This window comes from Alosa sapidissima, chromosome 22, assembly GCF_018492685.1.
Source record: "Alosa sapidissima isolate fAloSap1 chromosome 22, fAloSap1.pri, whole genome shotgun sequence".
Lineage (NCBI taxonomy): Eukaryota > Metazoa > Chordata > Actinopteri > Clupeiformes > Clupeidae > Alosa > Alosa sapidissima.
Genome location: NC_055978.1, coordinates 15,341,415 through 15,360,086, shown reverse-complemented (window position 1 = coordinate 15,360,086; position 18,672 = coordinate 15,341,415). Strand labels below are relative to the sequence as shown.

At 45.3% G+C, this 18,672-nt stretch overlaps 1 protein-coding gene across 1 annotated transcript; it reads left to right on the top strand.

Annotated features, from left to right (window-relative positions):
- Nucleotides 1-6,455: 6,455 nt before the first annotated feature.
- On the top strand, nucleotides 6,456-13,061 carry LOC121697623 (tetraspanin-8-like). Its single transcript, XM_042079208.1, has 9 exons — nucleotides 6,456-6,661; nucleotides 6,842-6,904; nucleotides 7,027-7,146; nucleotides 7,250-7,324; nucleotides 7,463-7,555; nucleotides 9,703-9,828; nucleotides 10,834-10,896; nucleotides 12,119-12,193; nucleotides 12,420-13,061. The coding sequence occupies exons 1-9, from the start codon at nucleotides 6,602-6,604 to the stop codon at nucleotides 12,570-12,572; spliced, it is 828 nt and encodes a 275-aa protein (XP_041935142.1). The 5' UTR covers nucleotides 6,456-6,601; the 3' UTR covers nucleotides 12,573-13,061.
- Nucleotides 13,062-18,672: the final 5,611 nt, after the last annotated feature.

Below are 18,672 nucleotides of genomic sequence, written 5' to 3'. Positions count from 1 at the left end.
ACGGCCCCAGAAGTCCCCAAGAGTGACACCACGTCGGGAGGGCGGAGGGGAGCCGGTGGAGGGCTAGAATTCCTCCGAGCGGTCCGAGTGAACATCCTCATCCTCGGAGGGAGCTGGAGGGTCGTGGACAGAAGACGGGACAGGTACCGAGACAGGGTCAGGGTCAGGCACATGACAGGAAGCCGGGCGGGCAGGACGGTTAGGGACCCCTCTGGGGCGGCCCCTACGGATTGCAGGTTGATCAGGATGCAGACGGTGGAAGTCGGCGATGAGTGTCCGGTCCACAATCCGACTGGCTGGCACCCAGGTTCTCTCCTCAGGTCCATAGCCCTCCCAGTCGACGAGATACTGGAGGCCCCTACCTCGCCGTCTGGACCGAAGCAGGCGTCGACCGGTGTACACCAGCCCACCGTCAACGAGGCGAGGAGGAGGAGGAGGAAGCGGCACGGGGACCAGCGGGCTTTCATGCGTCGGCTTGACTTTCGAAACATGGAAAGTAGGGTGCACCCTCATGGAGGTTGGCAACTGGAGCCGGACTGCGGTTGGGCTGATGACCCTCTGGATAGGGAACGGGCCGAGGAATCGAGGTGCCAGTTTACGCGATTCCACCCGCAGTGGGAGATCCTTGGCTGACAGCCACACCTTCTGGCCAACACGGTAGGCGGGTGCCGGCGATCTTCGGCGGTTAGCCCCAGTGGCATAGCTGACAGCTGACTTGAGTAGCGTGGCACGAGCTTGTGACCAGGTACGACGGCAACGGCGGGCATAGGCGAGGGCAGACGGGCAGGACACATCTCCTTCCTGGCTGGGGAACAGGGGGGGCTGGTAGCCATACACACACTGGAAAGGTGACATACCAGTGGCAGAGCAGGTGAGGGAGTTGTGAGCATACTCTATCCACATCAGTTGTTGTGCCCAAGCCTGGGGTTTGCGAGAAACCATGCACCGCAGCGCCTTCTCCAGCTCCTGGTTTGCCCGCTCGGATTGACCATTGGACTGGGGGTGGAACCCAGAGGTGAGACTCACTGTGGCCCCTAGAAGACGGCAGAACTCCTTCCAGAATGTAGAGGTAAATTGCGGGCCTCGGTCAGAGACAACATCCCTGGGCAGCCCGTGTAGACGGAAGACATGATCAAGAACAGCCTGGGCAGTCTCTCTGGCAGATGGCAGTTTAGGGAGGGGAATGAAGTGTGCCATCTTGCTAAACCGGTCAACCACAGTGAGAATGACAGTCATCCCACCTGATGGTGGGAGGCCAGTTACAAAGTCCAAGGAGACGTGGGACCAGGGTCGTGTGGGCACAGGCAAGGGCTGGAGTAAACCAGCGGGGGGCCGAGTGGAGGACTTGTTCTGATTGCAGGTGGGGCAGGCACGGACGAATTCTCGGACATCCCTTCTCAAAGACGACCACCAAAAGCGCTGGGCAAGGAGATGGCAGGTGCGGGCGGAGCCCGGGTGGCAGGCAAGGCGGGAGTTGTGTCCCCACTGTATGACCCGGGACCTCAAATTATCTGGGACGAAGAGACGACCGTCTGGGCATGCACTGGGACTGGGATGGTCACGGAGGGCCTCTTGAATTTCCTCCTCGATATCCCAGGTCAGGGCAGCTACGACGCAGGGATCGGGCAGAATTGATGCAGGTTCCTGGGAAGGGGCGTCATCCTTATGAAACTGACGGGAGAGAGCGTCCGGCTTGGTGTTCCGAGAACCTGGGCGGTATGACAGGGTGAAGTTGAATCTGGTGAAAAACAAGGCCCAGCGGGACTGTCTGGGGTTAAGACGTTTGGCATTGCGGATGTATTCGAGGTTTTTGTGATCGGTCCAGACCAGGAACGGAACTGTGGACCCCTCCAGCCAGTGACGCCACTCCTCCAGGGCAAGCTTGACAGCCAACAGCTCACGGTTTCCAACATCATAATTGCGCTCTGCAGGTGAAAGCCGGCGAGAGAAAAATGCACAGGGGTGCAACTTGTTGTCCTCCTCTGCCCGTTGAGAGAGTATGGCCCCGACTCCCACGTCTGAGGCATCCACCTCGACAACGAACTGCCGGTCTGAATCCGGCATCTGGAGGATGGGGGCAGTGGTGAACCGGGCCTTGAGGGTATGAAAGGCTGTGTTGGCCTCTGGGGTCCAGGAAAAGGGGTGTTTGATGCTGGTCAGAGCTGTGAGGGGAGCGGCGACGGAGCTGTAGTTCCGGATGAATTTCCGGTAGAAATTGGCAAAACCGAGGAATTGCTGCAGCTTCTTCCTATTCCCCGGAACTGGCCAGGAGGTAACTGCCGAGACCTTTGCGGGGTCCATCTGGATATTGCCTTCAGCGACGATGTATCCCAGGAATGACACAGTCTGAGCATGGAACTCGCATTTCTCCGCCTTGACATAGAGAGAGTTCTCCAGGAGCCGTCGAAGAACCAGCTGGACATGACGGGTGTGTTCGGACAGAGTTCTGGAGAAAATTAAGATGTCGTCCAGGTACACGAAGACGAATTTATTCAGCATGTCCCGCAGCACATCATTCACCAGCGCCTGGAATACCGCTGGGGCGTTGGTGAGGCCAAATGGCATTACCAGGTACTCATAATGGCCGGTGTGGGTGTTGAATGCTGTCTTCCACTCGTCACCCTCCCTTACTCGCACTAGGTGGTAAGCATTTCTAAGGTCCAGTTTGGTGAAAATAGTGGATCCCTGGAGCAATTCAAAAGCAGAGGTGAGTAAAGGCAGAGGGTACCGGTTCTTCACTGTGACATCATTCAGACCTCGATAATCAATGCAGGGGCGAAGAGAACCATCTTTCTTTCCCACAAAGAAGAACCCGGCACCAGCAGGAGAGGAAGACGGGCGGATGAGTCCAGCTGCCAGGGAGTCCCTGATGTAATCCTCCATAGTTTTTCTTTCAGGAGGGGATAGTGAGTAGAGGTGACCTTTGGGTGGAGCAGTCCCAGGGAGGAGATCAATGGCACAGTCGTACGGACGGTGTGGGGGCAGAGATGTGGCTTTGGTCTTGTTGAACACCTCTCGGAGGCCATGGTAACATTCAGGGACATTAGAAATGTCGTGGGCAATGCTGGGGGGTACTGAGCCGGGGGGCAGCGAGGCAGCACGCAAACAGGTCAGGTGGCAGGCATTTCCCCACTCTTTCACAGTTCCGGAGGCCCAATCGAGGTGAGGATTGTGGAGACGGAGCCAAGGGTAGCCCAGGATTAGGGGTTGGCCTGGAGAGCTGAGCAGGTGGAAGCGGATGGTCTCTCGGTGGTTTCCTGACACCATCATTGAGATGGGGGCTGTGATGCTGGTAACTGTGCCAATAGCGTGACCGTCCAGGGCCCGGGCTGGAACAGGAGTGGACAAGCGATGGCTTTCCAAGCCCAGCTGACGAGCAAGTCCTGTGTCAATAATGTTTGCTTCTGCGCCAGAGTCCACCAGGGCTGCCAGGGTGTGGGTGGAATCAGACCGGTGAAGACAGACTTGGATGAGGGGTTTACGGCTGATGGAGGGCTGAATGTTCATTGAGCTCATCCGGATTCCTCCTACATCTGGTGAGCTCCGGCTTTTGCTGGACAGGTGGCGACTCGATGACCATCACCACCACAGTACAGGCACAAGTTGGAGGTGATGCGTCGCTGGCGCTCTGCAGGGGTTAGGGAGGTGCGGCCGATCTCCATCGGTTCAGACTGGTCCGGCTGGCTAGATGGTGTGGCAGGTGCGGACAGAAGGGCAGTTGGGACACTCCGTGTGCTGGTGGATGGACTCTGGCGCCCTCTCTCATGACGGCGGGCCTGGATCCTGCGGTCGATGCGGACAGCCAGAGCAATGGCTTCATCAAGAGTGGGGGGTTGATCATGGGAAACCAGCTCGTCCTTTATGTAGTCCGCCAGGCTGTGGAGGAAAGCATCCACCAATGCTTCCATGTTCCAGGAGCTCCGACTTGCCACGGTTCGAAAGTCGATGGAGTAATCCGCAACAGTCCTTCTGCCTTGGCGAATACTCATCAGGATCCGAGATGCCTCGGCTATTGTGGATTCCAAATCGAATACCTTGAGCATCGCCTCTGCGAATAGGTTGAAGGTTGCACATGCTGGGGTCTGGCGCTCGAACTCCGCCGTTCCCCAGAGTCGAGCTCGGCCCGTCAGGTGAGTGATCACGTAACCGACCCTCGCCCCTTCAGTGGCAAAAGTCCTGGGTTGCAGGGTAAACTGGACACGGCAGCTCGTCAGGAACGCCCGTACCTGGGTTGGGTCGCCGCTGAACCGCTCTGGATTGCCGATCCTGGGTTCTGGGGCTCCGGCAGCCACGGTAGCAGTGGACTGGGCAGGAGACTCGGGTGCTGGGCCGGTGAGCAGGCTGGCTGGGGCTGGGCCGGTGGGAGCAGGCAGAGGAGAAAGGTTGGTGAGAAGTTGAATGATCATTGCAAGTTGTTGCTGTTGCTGCTGGAACTGCTGACGCTGGCTCAAGCCGGCTTGAAGTAGGGAGGCAATGTCAGCAGTGTTGCGGTTTACCTCTCTCTCTGTCTCTTCCAGGCGTTGCATGGCGGTGGGTGGTTCTGGTTCGTCGGTTTCCATGCTGGTTCGACCGTGCGCTGGGTCCATGTTTGGTCAGATCGTACTGTCAGACACCAAACAGGACGAGGACCACAATTGCGTCACGTTCAAAAGTTTATTTAAGGGTTGGGGGTTTCAGGGGTTCCGGGGGGGTACAGGAGTTCCAAGAGTCTGCGTGTGTGTGTTCCCCCAGTAGCCGAACAGCGAAGGCAGGAGCTGGATGATCCGGGAAGTCCTGGGGGAAACACACACACAACAGCAATTGAAACGAAGCAGCAGTACAGTCAAGGACTAGGCGGTATTCGTAGAAGAGGGACGGAAGGCAGGTCAAGATTACCGGGGCTGGAGAACACAGAAGTAGTCGAGCGGGTCCGGGATCACAGGCAAAGAGTCAGAGGCGTTTTCAATAAACAGGCAGGTAACTGGTGCTGGTTGCAGACGATCTGACAAGTGTGGACTGAAAAGCAAGGCTTTATATAGAGGGCATGATGAGTGGTGAATGCAGTGCAGCTGGTAGGTAACGAGGGTGAGGCAGAGCAGAGCAGGAACAGGTGGAGGTCATCAGACTTCAATCAGCACGTGTTACCAGGCAGAGAGAGAGCTCATGACATATAGTCATTTATCTGTAATGGGATTGGCTGGAACCTGACAATATAAGAACCATAGTGGGATAATCTATGGCTGAGCAATTTACAAAAATGTATGTAGGCCTACTGACAAATAGTTTACATTAGAATACATTATAATTTCGCCCCAATGAGGCTATGTAGAAATGTGTTGCAATTTCAAAACCGGATTACTCAGGAACCACTTATTGCACAGAGGCATGCTTTATATCCTCGTATTCGGTACGGTTTGCTGTTTATTGTGATATTGGGTTTGCCACGTGTTGTGTGAAGGGTTAGTGAAATATTAAACCGAGAGTAATGGGTGTGCACTGTGTGCAAAATGCAAATATGATTAGCCTAAATTGCACGTAGGTTCAATGTTAATTTTCTCGCGAACCATTTATCACAATAAAGTGATATCATATGTATAGGTTTAGTTTAGTTGAACCTCATCTGCCAGGTATTTGACACTTCAGCGTGAAAAATAGTACTCAAAGCATACCTGAAGCCGGGGAAATGCGGGGGGAATGCGCCTGGGACGGCTTCTGAAGTAGCATCGCAAATGAGAGAAAATTTAGAAAATTCCACAGACAGGGGGTGCTCTTGAACCCTCTCACCGTCTCTGAAAGCATAACCGTGGCTCAACAGGTAGATCTATAGATAGGCTAAACTCATTTTTCAGGCATCTGACCGACCGGGTTGACACTTCAGCGTGAGAAATCGGGGGTGTGGCGTGTGAGTGTGTGAAACTAATCAATTGCGTGTGTCTCACGGCCAATGCGTGAGAGTTGGCACCTATGCAAATATACTGTATATGTTCAACATAGGCTGAAAGTTATGTTTAACGTGTCTTCTCCCAAAAAGTTTTAGTTATTAATCTCTTAAGTAATGAGTCAAAATCTCGAACAACTTCAGGCGGCGCTCTCTTCCATCTAGCCTGGCCCAGCTAGATGGTGTTCTCCCCCCGATGCTCGTGGTTCAGTACTACCACTAGCGCAAAAAAGGAAAATTAGAAAATTGAAGCATCATTTAAATGTTTAACTTCTTAACAGAAAACCGTAACTGTGCTCAATTAAAAATCAAAATAAGCAACAATAACCCATTTACTGTGCCGTCCTAAAGAATGGATAACGGGTTTTTAAGCCTATTTTTATATTTGTTCATGTGAATTCTGCAAATACTGTAGAACATAGCACTGCATGCGTTTATCGTTGATGTGTCAATTGTGTTAGTCAAGAAAAGGGTTGCGTTCTCCCTTAACATAAAATGAACGCACGCGCCTGCGCTCACAGAAGGACATAACATTGCCGAACCTGACCAACCTGACTGGCTGAGGATCATCTAACAATAAACACTTTACTTCCCTGTTGACCAAAGTTCGCTTGCAGTTATCTACGACGACCGAGTTTCAGAAGCAAGTGAGAAAGAGCAGCGGTGTGTTCAGAAATCCCCGAAATGGCGAAAGTGAACTGTCTTCTCAGAAACCTTTTCATTTTTTTCAACGTACTTTTTGCTGTAAGTTACATTTGATAAAGTAATTTCAACGAGTTTTAATGTTGTATTGTATATAATGCTGTATTCCGTTTGAAAGTGCAACAACAAGTAGCCTAGTTGGCCAAATTTTTCTACCGACTGTTGTATGGGGTCTACATTTACAAAATGTCTTTTTGTCCGCTATACCTTCTTATTGATTAGATTGCTGGAGTTTGCGTGCTCGTTCTGGCGGTACTGATTCATCTCCACGTGAACACTGCCGAGGTAGGTTAAGGTTTTTCTATTTATTTTGAATTTCCATTAGCCTACTGCTGACCCCTGTTCGTCATATAATTGTTAGACTAAAAAAACGCTATTTCAGTGAATTCACCTGCATTTTTATTTAGTTTGACTTGGACAAAACTAATGGAGTCATCGGGCTGTACATGATCGGGGCTGTCACGTTCCTTGTGTCATTTCTTGGAGCACACGGTGCGCTGAAAAATGTGAAATGGATGCTCGTTGTGGTGAGTCCTTCCACCCAACCACCTCATATTCTCCTTGTCAGAAAAAGCCTAAAAATATAGGAGTGCACGTTTGACAACCGATCATGACCCTCCTGATTTACAGTTTATCGTTCTGATGTGTTCCTGCTGCTTCGCCCTGTTGCGCGTGGCGGTGCCTCTAGCTGTTCTGCACCCACAGGTAAGTCTGACAGGTTACAGGTTAGTCTGACAAACTTTCTTCGCAAGATTTAACCTCGTAATGCAATTGGCTTTGTGACAATTAAGTGAGGTATCTAAAGTGGTTGTGACAGGATTTGCATCCCTTTTGTTCCACAAGGTCAGCCTGATGCAGGAGGAAATGCAAAGTGTTGGGCCTTTGGATGAAACCTCTGAGAACTTCCAGGGAATCATGGATGAATTCCAGAGTCAGGTAAATTGTGGTATACTATTCTATAACCATAATAATTTCTAGTTGAGGATTAATAGCCCCACAAATGGAACGATAAATCAATGTTTTAGTGCTTTATGCTAACAAAAAACATTGGAATTGTGTGCATATTCATTGGTTTCATCAGGTCCCTTTCCACAGGTGTATTAATCAAGCACCATGCAGTCTGCATTGATAATTAAGGTGCTTGATTTTATACACCTGTGGACCTGATGAAACCCATGAATATGTTTAGACATTCCATGGATGACTGATAATGCATTTAGCATCTGGCTATGTAATCTAACTCATATGGAATAAGATGATGTCCACGAGAGAAACTTCAAACCAAAAACTGGTTGTCCTTTTGACATTTGGAGACCTGTTTGTCATCACAGTAATTTTCTTGGTGGAGCATACTGCTTATTTGGCTTAATTCAGAGTTTCAACACATCGTCATGAAAGTGTTTGACAGAACATTCACCTAGGATATGCGCAAAATAGGATAGGCCTGAAAATGACTTCCATATCTTTCAGTATCTCAGCTCTTGTTATATTAACATTGCTCAAGGTTTTTTTCCCCAACAATAGATTGCTGGAGTCCCTGTTTTGACACTTCCTCAAGGCTGACTCTCACAGCCCTCCTTAGGGTTCATGCAGTCTGCAAACTTGGCGACTGTGTGTGTCAGCTGTGTTATCTTTCCGTTTTCATTTCAGCGTCCACATTAAGAGGTTAGAGCGTGCACACTGCCTGCATGACATGCACGTCTCATGTGCGGTTTGAGCTGCGCTGAAAATGTGTGCATGCTAGAAATAGGACCGGCGCCTATTTTTCACACGACATGTTGGAAGCGTTCATTCAAAAGAGACTGTGAAGAGATGTTTTTAATAGGCAGACTGGCTGCAGCAGCGGCGCATCAGAGACGTTTCTGGTATGAATGCTCATATAAAACGCGACGCGGCAACCACGGTACAGACATGCACCGCACAAGTGACGTCAGCAGTCTGAACCAGCCCTAAGAGACAGCATAATTAAAACTAGAAAATGTAATTTCGAGGAAATTACCAGTGCATGAAAATATAAACATATATATTAACATAAAATGCAAAACAAACTTTTATTTGATAACAGTTGGCAGAAGTCATAGTTGATAACAACTGACAGTTGAAATGGCTGAACAGTTAAATAGTTGAGTAGTTTAAATAGTTATTATATAAATAGTAATTATTGTAGTGAGGACATTTATTTTGAAACAGTTGTGGGCAGAGGAAATAGTTGAACAGGATCTGTAGAGCCAGATTGTATGTTTAAAGCCTGAGACAGAGTATAGTTTAAAAGTTAAATATAGATAGTGTAATGGATGTTGATAGGCAGATTGTTTAATGAATGTTGATGGGATAGTTTAATGGGTAGATGAGTGAATGGTTTGAAGAGGATGAATGGATAGAAAGTTGGATGGAATGTGCCTTATATCCTTCTAGAATGGAGATACACAGAGAGAGTTGGCCTAATTGAGCAGAAAGCAGTTGATACAGGTGCAATCAGTTTAACTAGCTTTTTGATGGGACCTAGTTGAGCAGCTGGAAGTTGATACAGGTGCAAATCAAGTTAATTAGCCCATTATGATGTCATAGTCCCCATACAAAGTCTATGGGGAAAAATAAGCTTGTTTTTTATTAATATCTCAAAGTATAGAGTTTACAAAAGTGAAATACATTCCTCAAGTGTCCTTTTCAAGACCTACGTTACAAAGTTTGAACGAAGTTTCTACGTTAAACGGTTGAAGCTGAATTAGACGCAGAAATTTGGTGGGAAGAATAAGAAGAAGAAGAAGAAGAAGAAGAAGACTTCGGATAACAGAACAGTGCATTTTCATGCACTGTAATTAGTTTGAACTCAGTTTCTACATCTGCAAGGAGAATATCCATCAAGTTGATTACTGAAGTATATACAACTGTATGAGCATTGAATGTTCTTGTTGCGTCCCTTGGTTGTGAAGTTGGCACGTGGTTGTTTTTGTGTCATGGTGTTGAGAAAAAAAAATCTCTTAAGCACTTTCGCACACTTTTTTTGTAGCAAGATATGCAGATAGGCTTAGCAATGGCCTTGACTCTCTTTCTTTCTTTCTTTTCTTTCTTTCTCTCTCTAGTTGCACTGCTGTGGTCTCGTCAACGGATACATGGACTGGAGGGACCAAGTACCAGACTCCTGTGACTGCTCCTCAGATGAGCTGATGCAGAATACATGTGTGCCCCTACCAGACTATACTGTGAAGGTGAGCTGCCATTGCTATCAGAAAGATCACCATGGTAGGCATGCACTCAATACCACAGTTCTCTGCTCCAACGAGGCTAACGTCAACCAAGTCTAACTGCATCCTGGTCACTGTAGCCAAGTGGAGTAAGGTTCTGTGTCAACTGCAGCTTGGAAATGTGGTGCTTCATTACATAAAACAAAGCTCCAGTTGACTTACAGAAAAGTGAAAGATCACTGCACACTGGTAGACTTATTTTGCTGGTTTATTTTTCAGTGAACACTGAAAAATAAACCAGCAAAATAAGTGTGGTGATCTTTCACTTTTCTAAAATTCATTGACGACTGCACATCACCAGCACCTGGAAATCAGAAGGCTCTCCAGTTGACTTACTTTGTGGTAAAAAGAACTCCAGGCATACTCCGGTCTGAGAAAACACTGCAGGTTTATTCACGACGCCAGGGGTTAGTTACCAGCAACAGCACATTCCAGTGACAACACCCAAGGTTCTCTAGGGCACTCGCTTCTATTGTTTAAGATTTTGTTAGCGATCCAAAAATTTTTTTCAACTTTTTATGAGTACAAACGGCAATGCAGATTAAGATGAGGTGATTTCCTAGACAGGTATTGACTATATTGGGGCGACGCACTGCTACTTGCGCGCAGAGATTGTCCATGCTGTGGAGACTGAGAAAGTACTGATGTGTTGCGTGATATCTCTGCCCCTAAGTAGCGGTTCCTTTTAAGAGGCCTTGATGACCGTTACAGAATTTGGCCTCAGTATGCAAAGTACTGTAGCTAAGCTAATCAACAAAGAATGTGCCTTGTATACTTTGCATGTTTGCATGTTAGGTATTATTCACACTATCACATTATCATGGATACAGAATACTGCTGTTATGTGGGTTCCTTCCTAAGTGTATGGATTCTGTATGGATTCTGACATCAGTCTGTAAATAATTTGAACACAGTTGGCTGTAAATTGACAAGTACAGAACCATAGTAATAGAAAAAATGTCTCCCCAGGGATATGATTTCTTCCTTCAGCTTGAGTCAAGGAGGAATTCACGGAGGATGGTTCGTAAGATGGTAAGGCAACTGAACAACTTTATTTTGTGTGTATACTGTATATACACATTGTATGGCAGAAAGTCGGCAAAATCATTAGTGCTACATTTTTATATGCCATCCTTAATGCTTTAACTTAAAACATTTTTTCAACCTCATTTCCAAAGACTTTGGGAAACTGTAAAATGTAAATAAAAACAGAATGCTATGATTTACAAATCATGTTAACCCTCTATTTAATTTAGAATAGGTCGAACTTCAAAGACAACATATCAATTGTTGAAACAGAGAATTTTTTTTTTTTGGAAAAATATATGTTAGTTTTGAATTTGATGCCAGCAACATGTCTCAAAAAAGTTGGGACGGGTATGTTTGCCACTGTGTTGCTTCACCTCTTTATTTAACAACATTTTGCAAATGTTTGGGAACTCAGAAGACCAGTGGGCTATACTACGAATCTCAATTAGTGGGTTAGCAAGGTATGTTGCGCTCTAAGCCGGGGTATGCTGTGACACAAAAGTGGCTCTGTTTTAGCGTCACTGTATCACCATGGTGTCTTATGCTGCCAACCAAACCTGGTCGGGAGCAGGTTATGTGCTAAGTTATACCTCAAATCATGTAAAACTACCGCCTACTGACCAATCAGTTATCTAGAAAAATGAAGTTATCGCACGTGTAAGATTCTGTCATATATCTTACAGGTGGAGTTCCGCCTCCAAACATTTTGGATCTCGCAGGCGCTTTAACAGTGTTGTGCGTGCTAATATGCCACTATGGACGTACATACCATACATCTAATGACAATCGATTTATTTGATGTTATAGGCTAGATACTAAAAATGACCGCAGTCTAGATTACACTGTCGCTCATAAATGCGGAAGTATTTGCTTTTTATGTAAGCGGTCTTGTGGGTCTCCACGTTTCACGATTGGCCAACATCATCCCAACACCGAGAACGCACACAGATCTGAGCTGAAAGCCTAGTTTTACCAATATATCACATAACTGCTATCGTAGTATCACTTAACTTATACACCGAGTTAAGGCTTTGTGTAGCTTCGATACGTCTAGGCTAACATGCTTCGTAGTATACCTCACAGCTGCTAGAGTTTTGAGAATTAAATACTGTCCCATTCTTGTCGCTGCTCAACAGTCTGCAGGGAACGGGGTTAGTGATGAACAAAATAGAATGACTTGTAGAGATTTCTAACAGTGTAACTCCCCCACTCTACAACTATTTAGCCCTGCGGTGAGATCATCGAGAACAAAGCAGTTGATGTGATCCTTGGACTATTCTTTGGATTTTCCACTTTGGCAGTAAGTACTAACCAGTCATTCATCAGGATCCACTGCTTGTGCAATGACTGCTTGCAGTACATTTCACTGGTTCTTCCTGTCATATTAAGATTGTTTCTTTAATTAGACTGAGTAGAGCTAACTAAATAACGGATTGTCCCCTGACTCTGTGACTAGTTTCCTAGTTGATGTCTTAAAGCATTCTGTGCTTGAGCTCGCTGACTTGTGTCCTCTTTTGTGTGTGCAGTTCCTTGGGTTTGTGATGGCCTGCTGTCTGCTAGGTCAGACATACAAGACGCCAGAAGCCGTTGTCAAGCCCTCCAACATTTTCAGCATATCATCACAGCCACCTAAATACACTAAGTTGGTTGATGACGAACTGCACCTCCAGTGGCTTTGAAAGCAGAAAGCAGAACACAACTCAAAATTTTGCTTCAACATGTTGAGTTATTACTAGATGGTTGGAACTAGTCTTTTTAAATTGTTGACTATGTTGCTTAGTTTTATCTTTTCTATTTTGCAAACTTCGCTGGGTTTGACATTAAGTCGCAGCTAGTAATTTTCTCATTCTTGGTGACATCTTGGAAGTGACTTTCTGTGAAGTATATATAATTCATATGCTACTGGCAAAATGCTGGAAGTTCAGTTAACGCCTTCTGTTTTTCTTTTAATGTAAATTTCACTGAATGCCAAATGGAAGGTTTTGTTGTCAGGTAAAGAAAGCTTTTTGCACTATTTTTCAAATATCATTTCTAATAGCCTTATTTTTAATATTTCATTTATATGTTATGTTCTGTTCAGACAATGTTTTGCACCTTTTAGAATGGTACTTTTGAGTAAATTCTTTGTGTGCTGTTAAAACAATGTGAAATAAAAATATTTCAACAGAGCTGATATGTGTTGTTAATCTCCACACTGTGCCATCAGAGGATGTAGTGTTTTCTTTTATGAATGTGTATAATACATGAATTTCTTATTTTATGTTTTTTTAATGATTTATATTCATTTTTTATATTAATTTATTTGAATACATACTACAGACTGGTCTTATTTTCACGTTTGTCTATTTATTAATCTTTCATATCATTTCGCACACGCATTTCTGCCGAAATAGATGCCCGATAAGTGCCCAAAAAGCGTTGCAATATGGCCGCCAAGTGGAAGAACTTTGATCCTACTGTATTTTTGCTGTCAATTAGTCTTTTTAAGTACCAGTTGGGCCATTCAATATAGGGTTCAATGTCAAAAAAATTGAGACAAAAGGTTTTTTTAATGGATTATGATACTGTTGGACATGTTAAATAATATAGCCTACTAAAAATCTAGGAAAATCTAATCTTGAAAGGGGTCATTTTCAAGATGGCCACCAAAATGGCTGCCAGGAGGTTAGAATGGCAATGTAGCCGCCTGCAGCCATCTTAAGCTGACTGCATGACATGATTATTTCTGAGATTCTTATATGTTTTCAACCCGGAATCGTGCATACTGTATGTCATGCAGTCAGCTACAGACCACTGCAGGCGGCTAAATCAAGTCAAATCCTCTTTATATCTCAATTAGCCTGTTCAGCCTACAGGGGTGAATTTGAGGTCAAATTAAACAATAATATGATACATGTTAACAGAAGTTTTTTGAATGCTTTTTTCAGCCATATGACAAATTTACTCAATGCACTGGCAGACACATTTGCTTGTTTTTAGGACAAATTTGCTTAACGCACTGGCAGACAAATCAGCTTAATTCTGAAAACAATACCAACTAGATTTGTTTATGTTGATATAAGATTAATATTAGATAAGCAGTTTTTGCAGTGATTCTACAATGTGGAAAATAGTCTAAACTAGAATGCATTTCCGGAGGAACTGCGAAGTGTGCTTGCTCTGGTGCGGTCACCAATGTGAGCAGACAGTGGAATATGCTACGGTGAACCTGGCTTGATCCAAGGATTCTAACAGTGCCTTTCAGTGTTGGAGCAGTCGCAATATCTCAAAAGCTGTTAACATTTCACTGTGGTTTATTTACCAAATATGAAACATGACAGAGGCATTAAAATGCTGCCTGTTTATCAGGATACTGTTTCACTGATTTGACTCCACTCCTTGAGACAAACACTTCTGAGTCTTGGAAAAATGTTCCACTTACATCAGGAATTGCAAACATTTAGTGTCAGAGTCAATAAGCGAGTAGTCGAATAAAATTAAAGTGATTGAATTATTTTTAAATTATTTAAATAGTACAACATAGAACATTATTGTGTGGCGGCTGGTTTTGATTTACCATAAAGTACAGGGAACTTCAACCTTTTTCAGCTCAAGGAACCCAAGGCCACAAGGCCAAGGCCAAAATGTTACCAGCTTTCGTGAACATGAAACCGAATTCACAAATCCATTCAATGATTTGGATTAGCAGTTTAGCACGCCACGTTCTATGCAATGCTTCTATGTGGCAACAACAATCCCTCAAAAATCCTTTATGTTTTGTTAAATGCACATGCGGAGAGGCAGCGGGTTCTTCACGAAAGAAAGGTTTTTAATTTTGTGGCGGCCTGCCACAGATTAGTCAATGTATGGGAAACACTAATGTTATATATTCAATCCCCTTATACTCTTTTACTGGTTTATTTGACAAATAATCTATATGGGCCTGCTATATAAGCACCTTATGTCAGTTTGGAATTGTTTTGAGAGCCTATTGATGTATTTCAGAATAAAGGAATGTCCACCACATCCTGTGTGTGTGTGTGTGTGTGTGTGTGTGTGTGTGTGTGTGTGTGTGTGTGTGTGTGTGTGTGTGTGTGTGTGTGTGATGTATTTAACTTAAGTCACTTGGGGCAGCTGTGGCCTACTGGTTAGCGCTTCGGACTTGTTTCCGGAGGGTTGCCGGTTCTAAACCTGACCAGTAGGCACGGCTGAAGTGGCACCTAACAAGGCACCTAGCAAGGCACCTAACCCCTCACTGCTCCCCGAGTGGCGCTGTTGTTGCAGGCAGCTCACTGCGCCGGGATTAGTGTGTGCTTTACCTCACTGTGTGTTCGCTGAGTCTGTTTCACTAATTCACGGATTGGGATAAATGCAGAGACCAAATTTCCCTCACGGGATCAAAAGAGTACTTACTCATTAAATGTAGCTGGATACTCATGAACACATCTATAATAGCCACAATAGGATGTGTGTGGTTTGAAATGAGAATAAACAAGAAATAATATTTCCATTAATTGCCCGTTATAAATTACATAACAATGCATCTTACTAGCATTAATGCTTGGTAGCTCATCAGTAGATTCATATCATGTCAACATTATAGTTATGTCAGATTTAGTAGAAGCAGATCTTAACTTTGTGAAACATTAGCCTAGAAATCTAGACGCACCCTAGCGGCAGCAAATTACATTTGCCAGGGCTAGTCTAGCAACTCTCCGTTGACTTGTGAGCTCGAAAAATTAAACTTCTATCAGGCCAATCAAATCGTGTATAGAGTTGTTAGGCGGGCTTAACATAATGATTGATGGTAGAGTTGCAACGGTTTGGCTTGAATTCCCTGCTACTTGAAAACAAATAAGATAATGTTGCTGTTGGCGAACTGTGTGACACGAGTTAAGCTTTTATTAAGTTGGCAAAAGTTTGAACTAGCCAACTAGCTCCGCTGGTGGGAAACCATGGGACTCATAGCGCTGTCCTATTGCGTGCAGAGGAAATTTGAAAGACAACCGATTATCCCGCCCCTCGGACTGAGCACTGTGAACGGTGAGTGCCCAGACCCTACATTTTAATGTGGGTCTGGCTCGTCAGGCTAAAAACATCATGTTAAATAGAGATAACATCATGTTAAACTAAGTTAACTCTTAGTTATCTCCTTTGCAGCAGATCTAACGTGAACATTATGCGATCCATTTAATTGGGAACGCGTCAGCACTCACAAGATGGAGAGAGAGCCGCAGGTTCCAGCTGGCTTGTCATTGTTGATAATTGATATCTACTTATAAGAAACTTTTAAAAGGAAATCATGAAGGCAACAGTAGTTCCCACTACTGACCATTTAATAACTGTGAGAGGGCCCAGACGTAGTTGTGCGGCCCGCCGGACAATTTTCAAAACCCAATGTGGCCCTTGAGCCAAAAAGTTTGCCCACCCCTGACTTAAACCATCCTCGTCCGGAGAGACATTTTGCTGAGCTAAGGAGGCAGTTCTGGATCCTGAGGGGTCGTGAGGCTGTCAAGAAACATCAGCACAGGAGCGCTAAGTGCCAGCAGTCACGTGCCAAACCCCTTATTCCCCAAATGGCTGATCTCCCCCTTGCTCGCCTACGCCTTTGTGAACCTCCCTTCTATTCCACCGGTGCAGATTGTTTTGGGTCCTACACTGTGAAGATTGGCAGACGAGTGGAGAAAAGGTGGGGAATTATTTTCAAATGCTTGACAACTCGGTGTGTACATCTAGATTTACTCAGTCACATGAATACAGATTCCTTTTTGATGGCACTTAGGCGCTTTATGGCTCGCAGAGGCAAACCTTTTGAGCTGCTTTCTGACAGAGGTACCACCTTCATCGGTGGCACCAGAGAGCTAGAGGAGGCCTACCAATCCCTGACCCCTGACCTCCAGGCAATCCTGGCCAAGCAGAAGATCTCCTTCAAGTTCAACCCCCCACACGCGCCCCTCTTTGGCGGAACGTGGGAGCGCTCAATCAAGATTGCCTTGCAGACTACCCTAGGTGCCCAAGCTGTCGCGGAAGAGGTGCTATGCACAGTCATGATTGAAATTGAAGGTATCCTCAATTCAAAGCCCCTAGGTTATGTCTCCTCTGATGTTGCTGATCCTGATCCGGTGACTCCTAACCTGTTGCTCATGGGGCGGCACGACTCCTCCCTCCCCCTGGTAACGTATCCTGACTCTGAGCTGCGCAGCCGTCGCCAATGGCGTCATAGTCAAATCCTCTCAGATAATTTTTGGGCCCACTTCGTTAAAAATTATCTTCCCCCTCTCCAGTCTAGACAGAAGTGGCGCACTGATGATCCTGACCTTCAACCCAACACCGTTGTTGTCAGCTCCCGCGATCCCTTTGGCCAGTAGGTAGAGTGATTTCCCTCCATCCCGGCAAGGACAGCCGTTGTAGGGTTGCAGATGTCCAGGTGGGGGACAAACAGTAGCCTACACAAGACCCGTTACCCGCCTCATCTCTCTTCCCACCCTACCTGAACCCCCATGACCTACTGTACTAGCATATTTGCAATCCAAATTTGGGGTGGCTTTGGGGTGGCTGTTTGGAAGTTTCAGCTCTGTGCTGCATTTGCAGAGCAACTGCCACGCCCCTTTTCCTTTGACACTCATTTCCCCATTTAGTTCACTGCAGCTCCAACCAATTAGCCCAATCAGCCACGGACTTTATTAGGCAACACCTGTGCCCACAGCCCTTCCTTTGTTCAAGCCACATTGAGGAATCCTTGTTCGTTGCTGCTGCTGCGAATGCCGTGTCCTGCCTTGTGTGCGTTTTTGAACTATGTAAGTCATGTTTTATTTCAATGAATGTTGTTAATTTGATTCATTTGATTATTTATATGCATTTGTTAGTTTATTAATTATGGAGCAAAGAAAATGATGTATTTACTTTGGACTATTTAGCTTATTTCCTGCATTCAATGTTCTAGTGTAAAAGTTTGTTATTTAATTGAATTGTGGCCTTGTATTGTGGCATTATGGAGCTAATTGTATCCCATATCCCTTTCCCTCTTAGAGACCACACATAGATAGAGATAGAGATAGATATATACTTTATTGATCCCCAGGGGAAATTCAAGGTCTCAGCAGCAGCATACATACAACACAAACACATTCTATAACAGCAGAAAGAGTAATTAAAGTATATAATATAAAAACACAACTAAGCAGTAAGGACAGTAGAAGATAAAGAATATGCTAAATATACTGAAATACAAATTATACTAACACTTAATACAATATATAAAAATATACTAAATTACAAAAATACAAATTATACTAACACTTAATCTAAATCAATTCTAAAAACGGTATCCACAAAGTGGTGATTAATAAATCAGAGGCGCTTGCAATGACTGAGGCAGGGACTGAGCCTGTGATTCTCATAGTAAGTGCATAGTAAGGTATGGTAAGGTGCTCTAAGGTGCTCTGTGTGAATGAGTGTCATGGTGGTAGTGCAATGGTGATCGTGGTCATGGTGATGGTGCAAATTAGTAAGTCAACAGTGCAACAATGCAGAAATTAAGTAAAGTAAAGTCTATATATCTATATATTTAACTATTTAAGAAAATGTATAAGTGTGGCCACAGTTCGGCTGTGGCATGGAGGGGGGGTGGGGGTTATGCATATGTGCTGATGTGCTAATATAGCACGCAAACAGTGAGGCATAAAGACAGTGGTACAAGTGGCTAGTGGACAGACAGTACCAAACATGGAGGGGGTGAAGAGGCAGACAGACTTCTCTGCATAGTCTATCTCTCCTCTTCCCTTAAGTGAGGCATTGAAC

Excerpts from the sequence above, each read along its gene's own strand:
- LOC121697623 (XM_042079208.1), top strand. The coding sequence starts at position 6,602 with ATGGCGAAAGTGAACTGTCTTCTCAGAAACCTTTTCATTTTTTTCAAC. Across the intron at positions 7,556-9,702 it reads TGGATGAATTCCAGAGTCAG|TTGCACTGCTGTGGTCTCGT; the intron begins GTAAATTGTGGT and ends TTCTCTCTCTAG. Across the intron at positions 9,829-10,833 it reads TACCAGACTATACTGTGAAG|GGATATGATTTCTTCCTTCA; the intron begins GTGAGCTGCCAT and ends ATGTCTCCCCAG.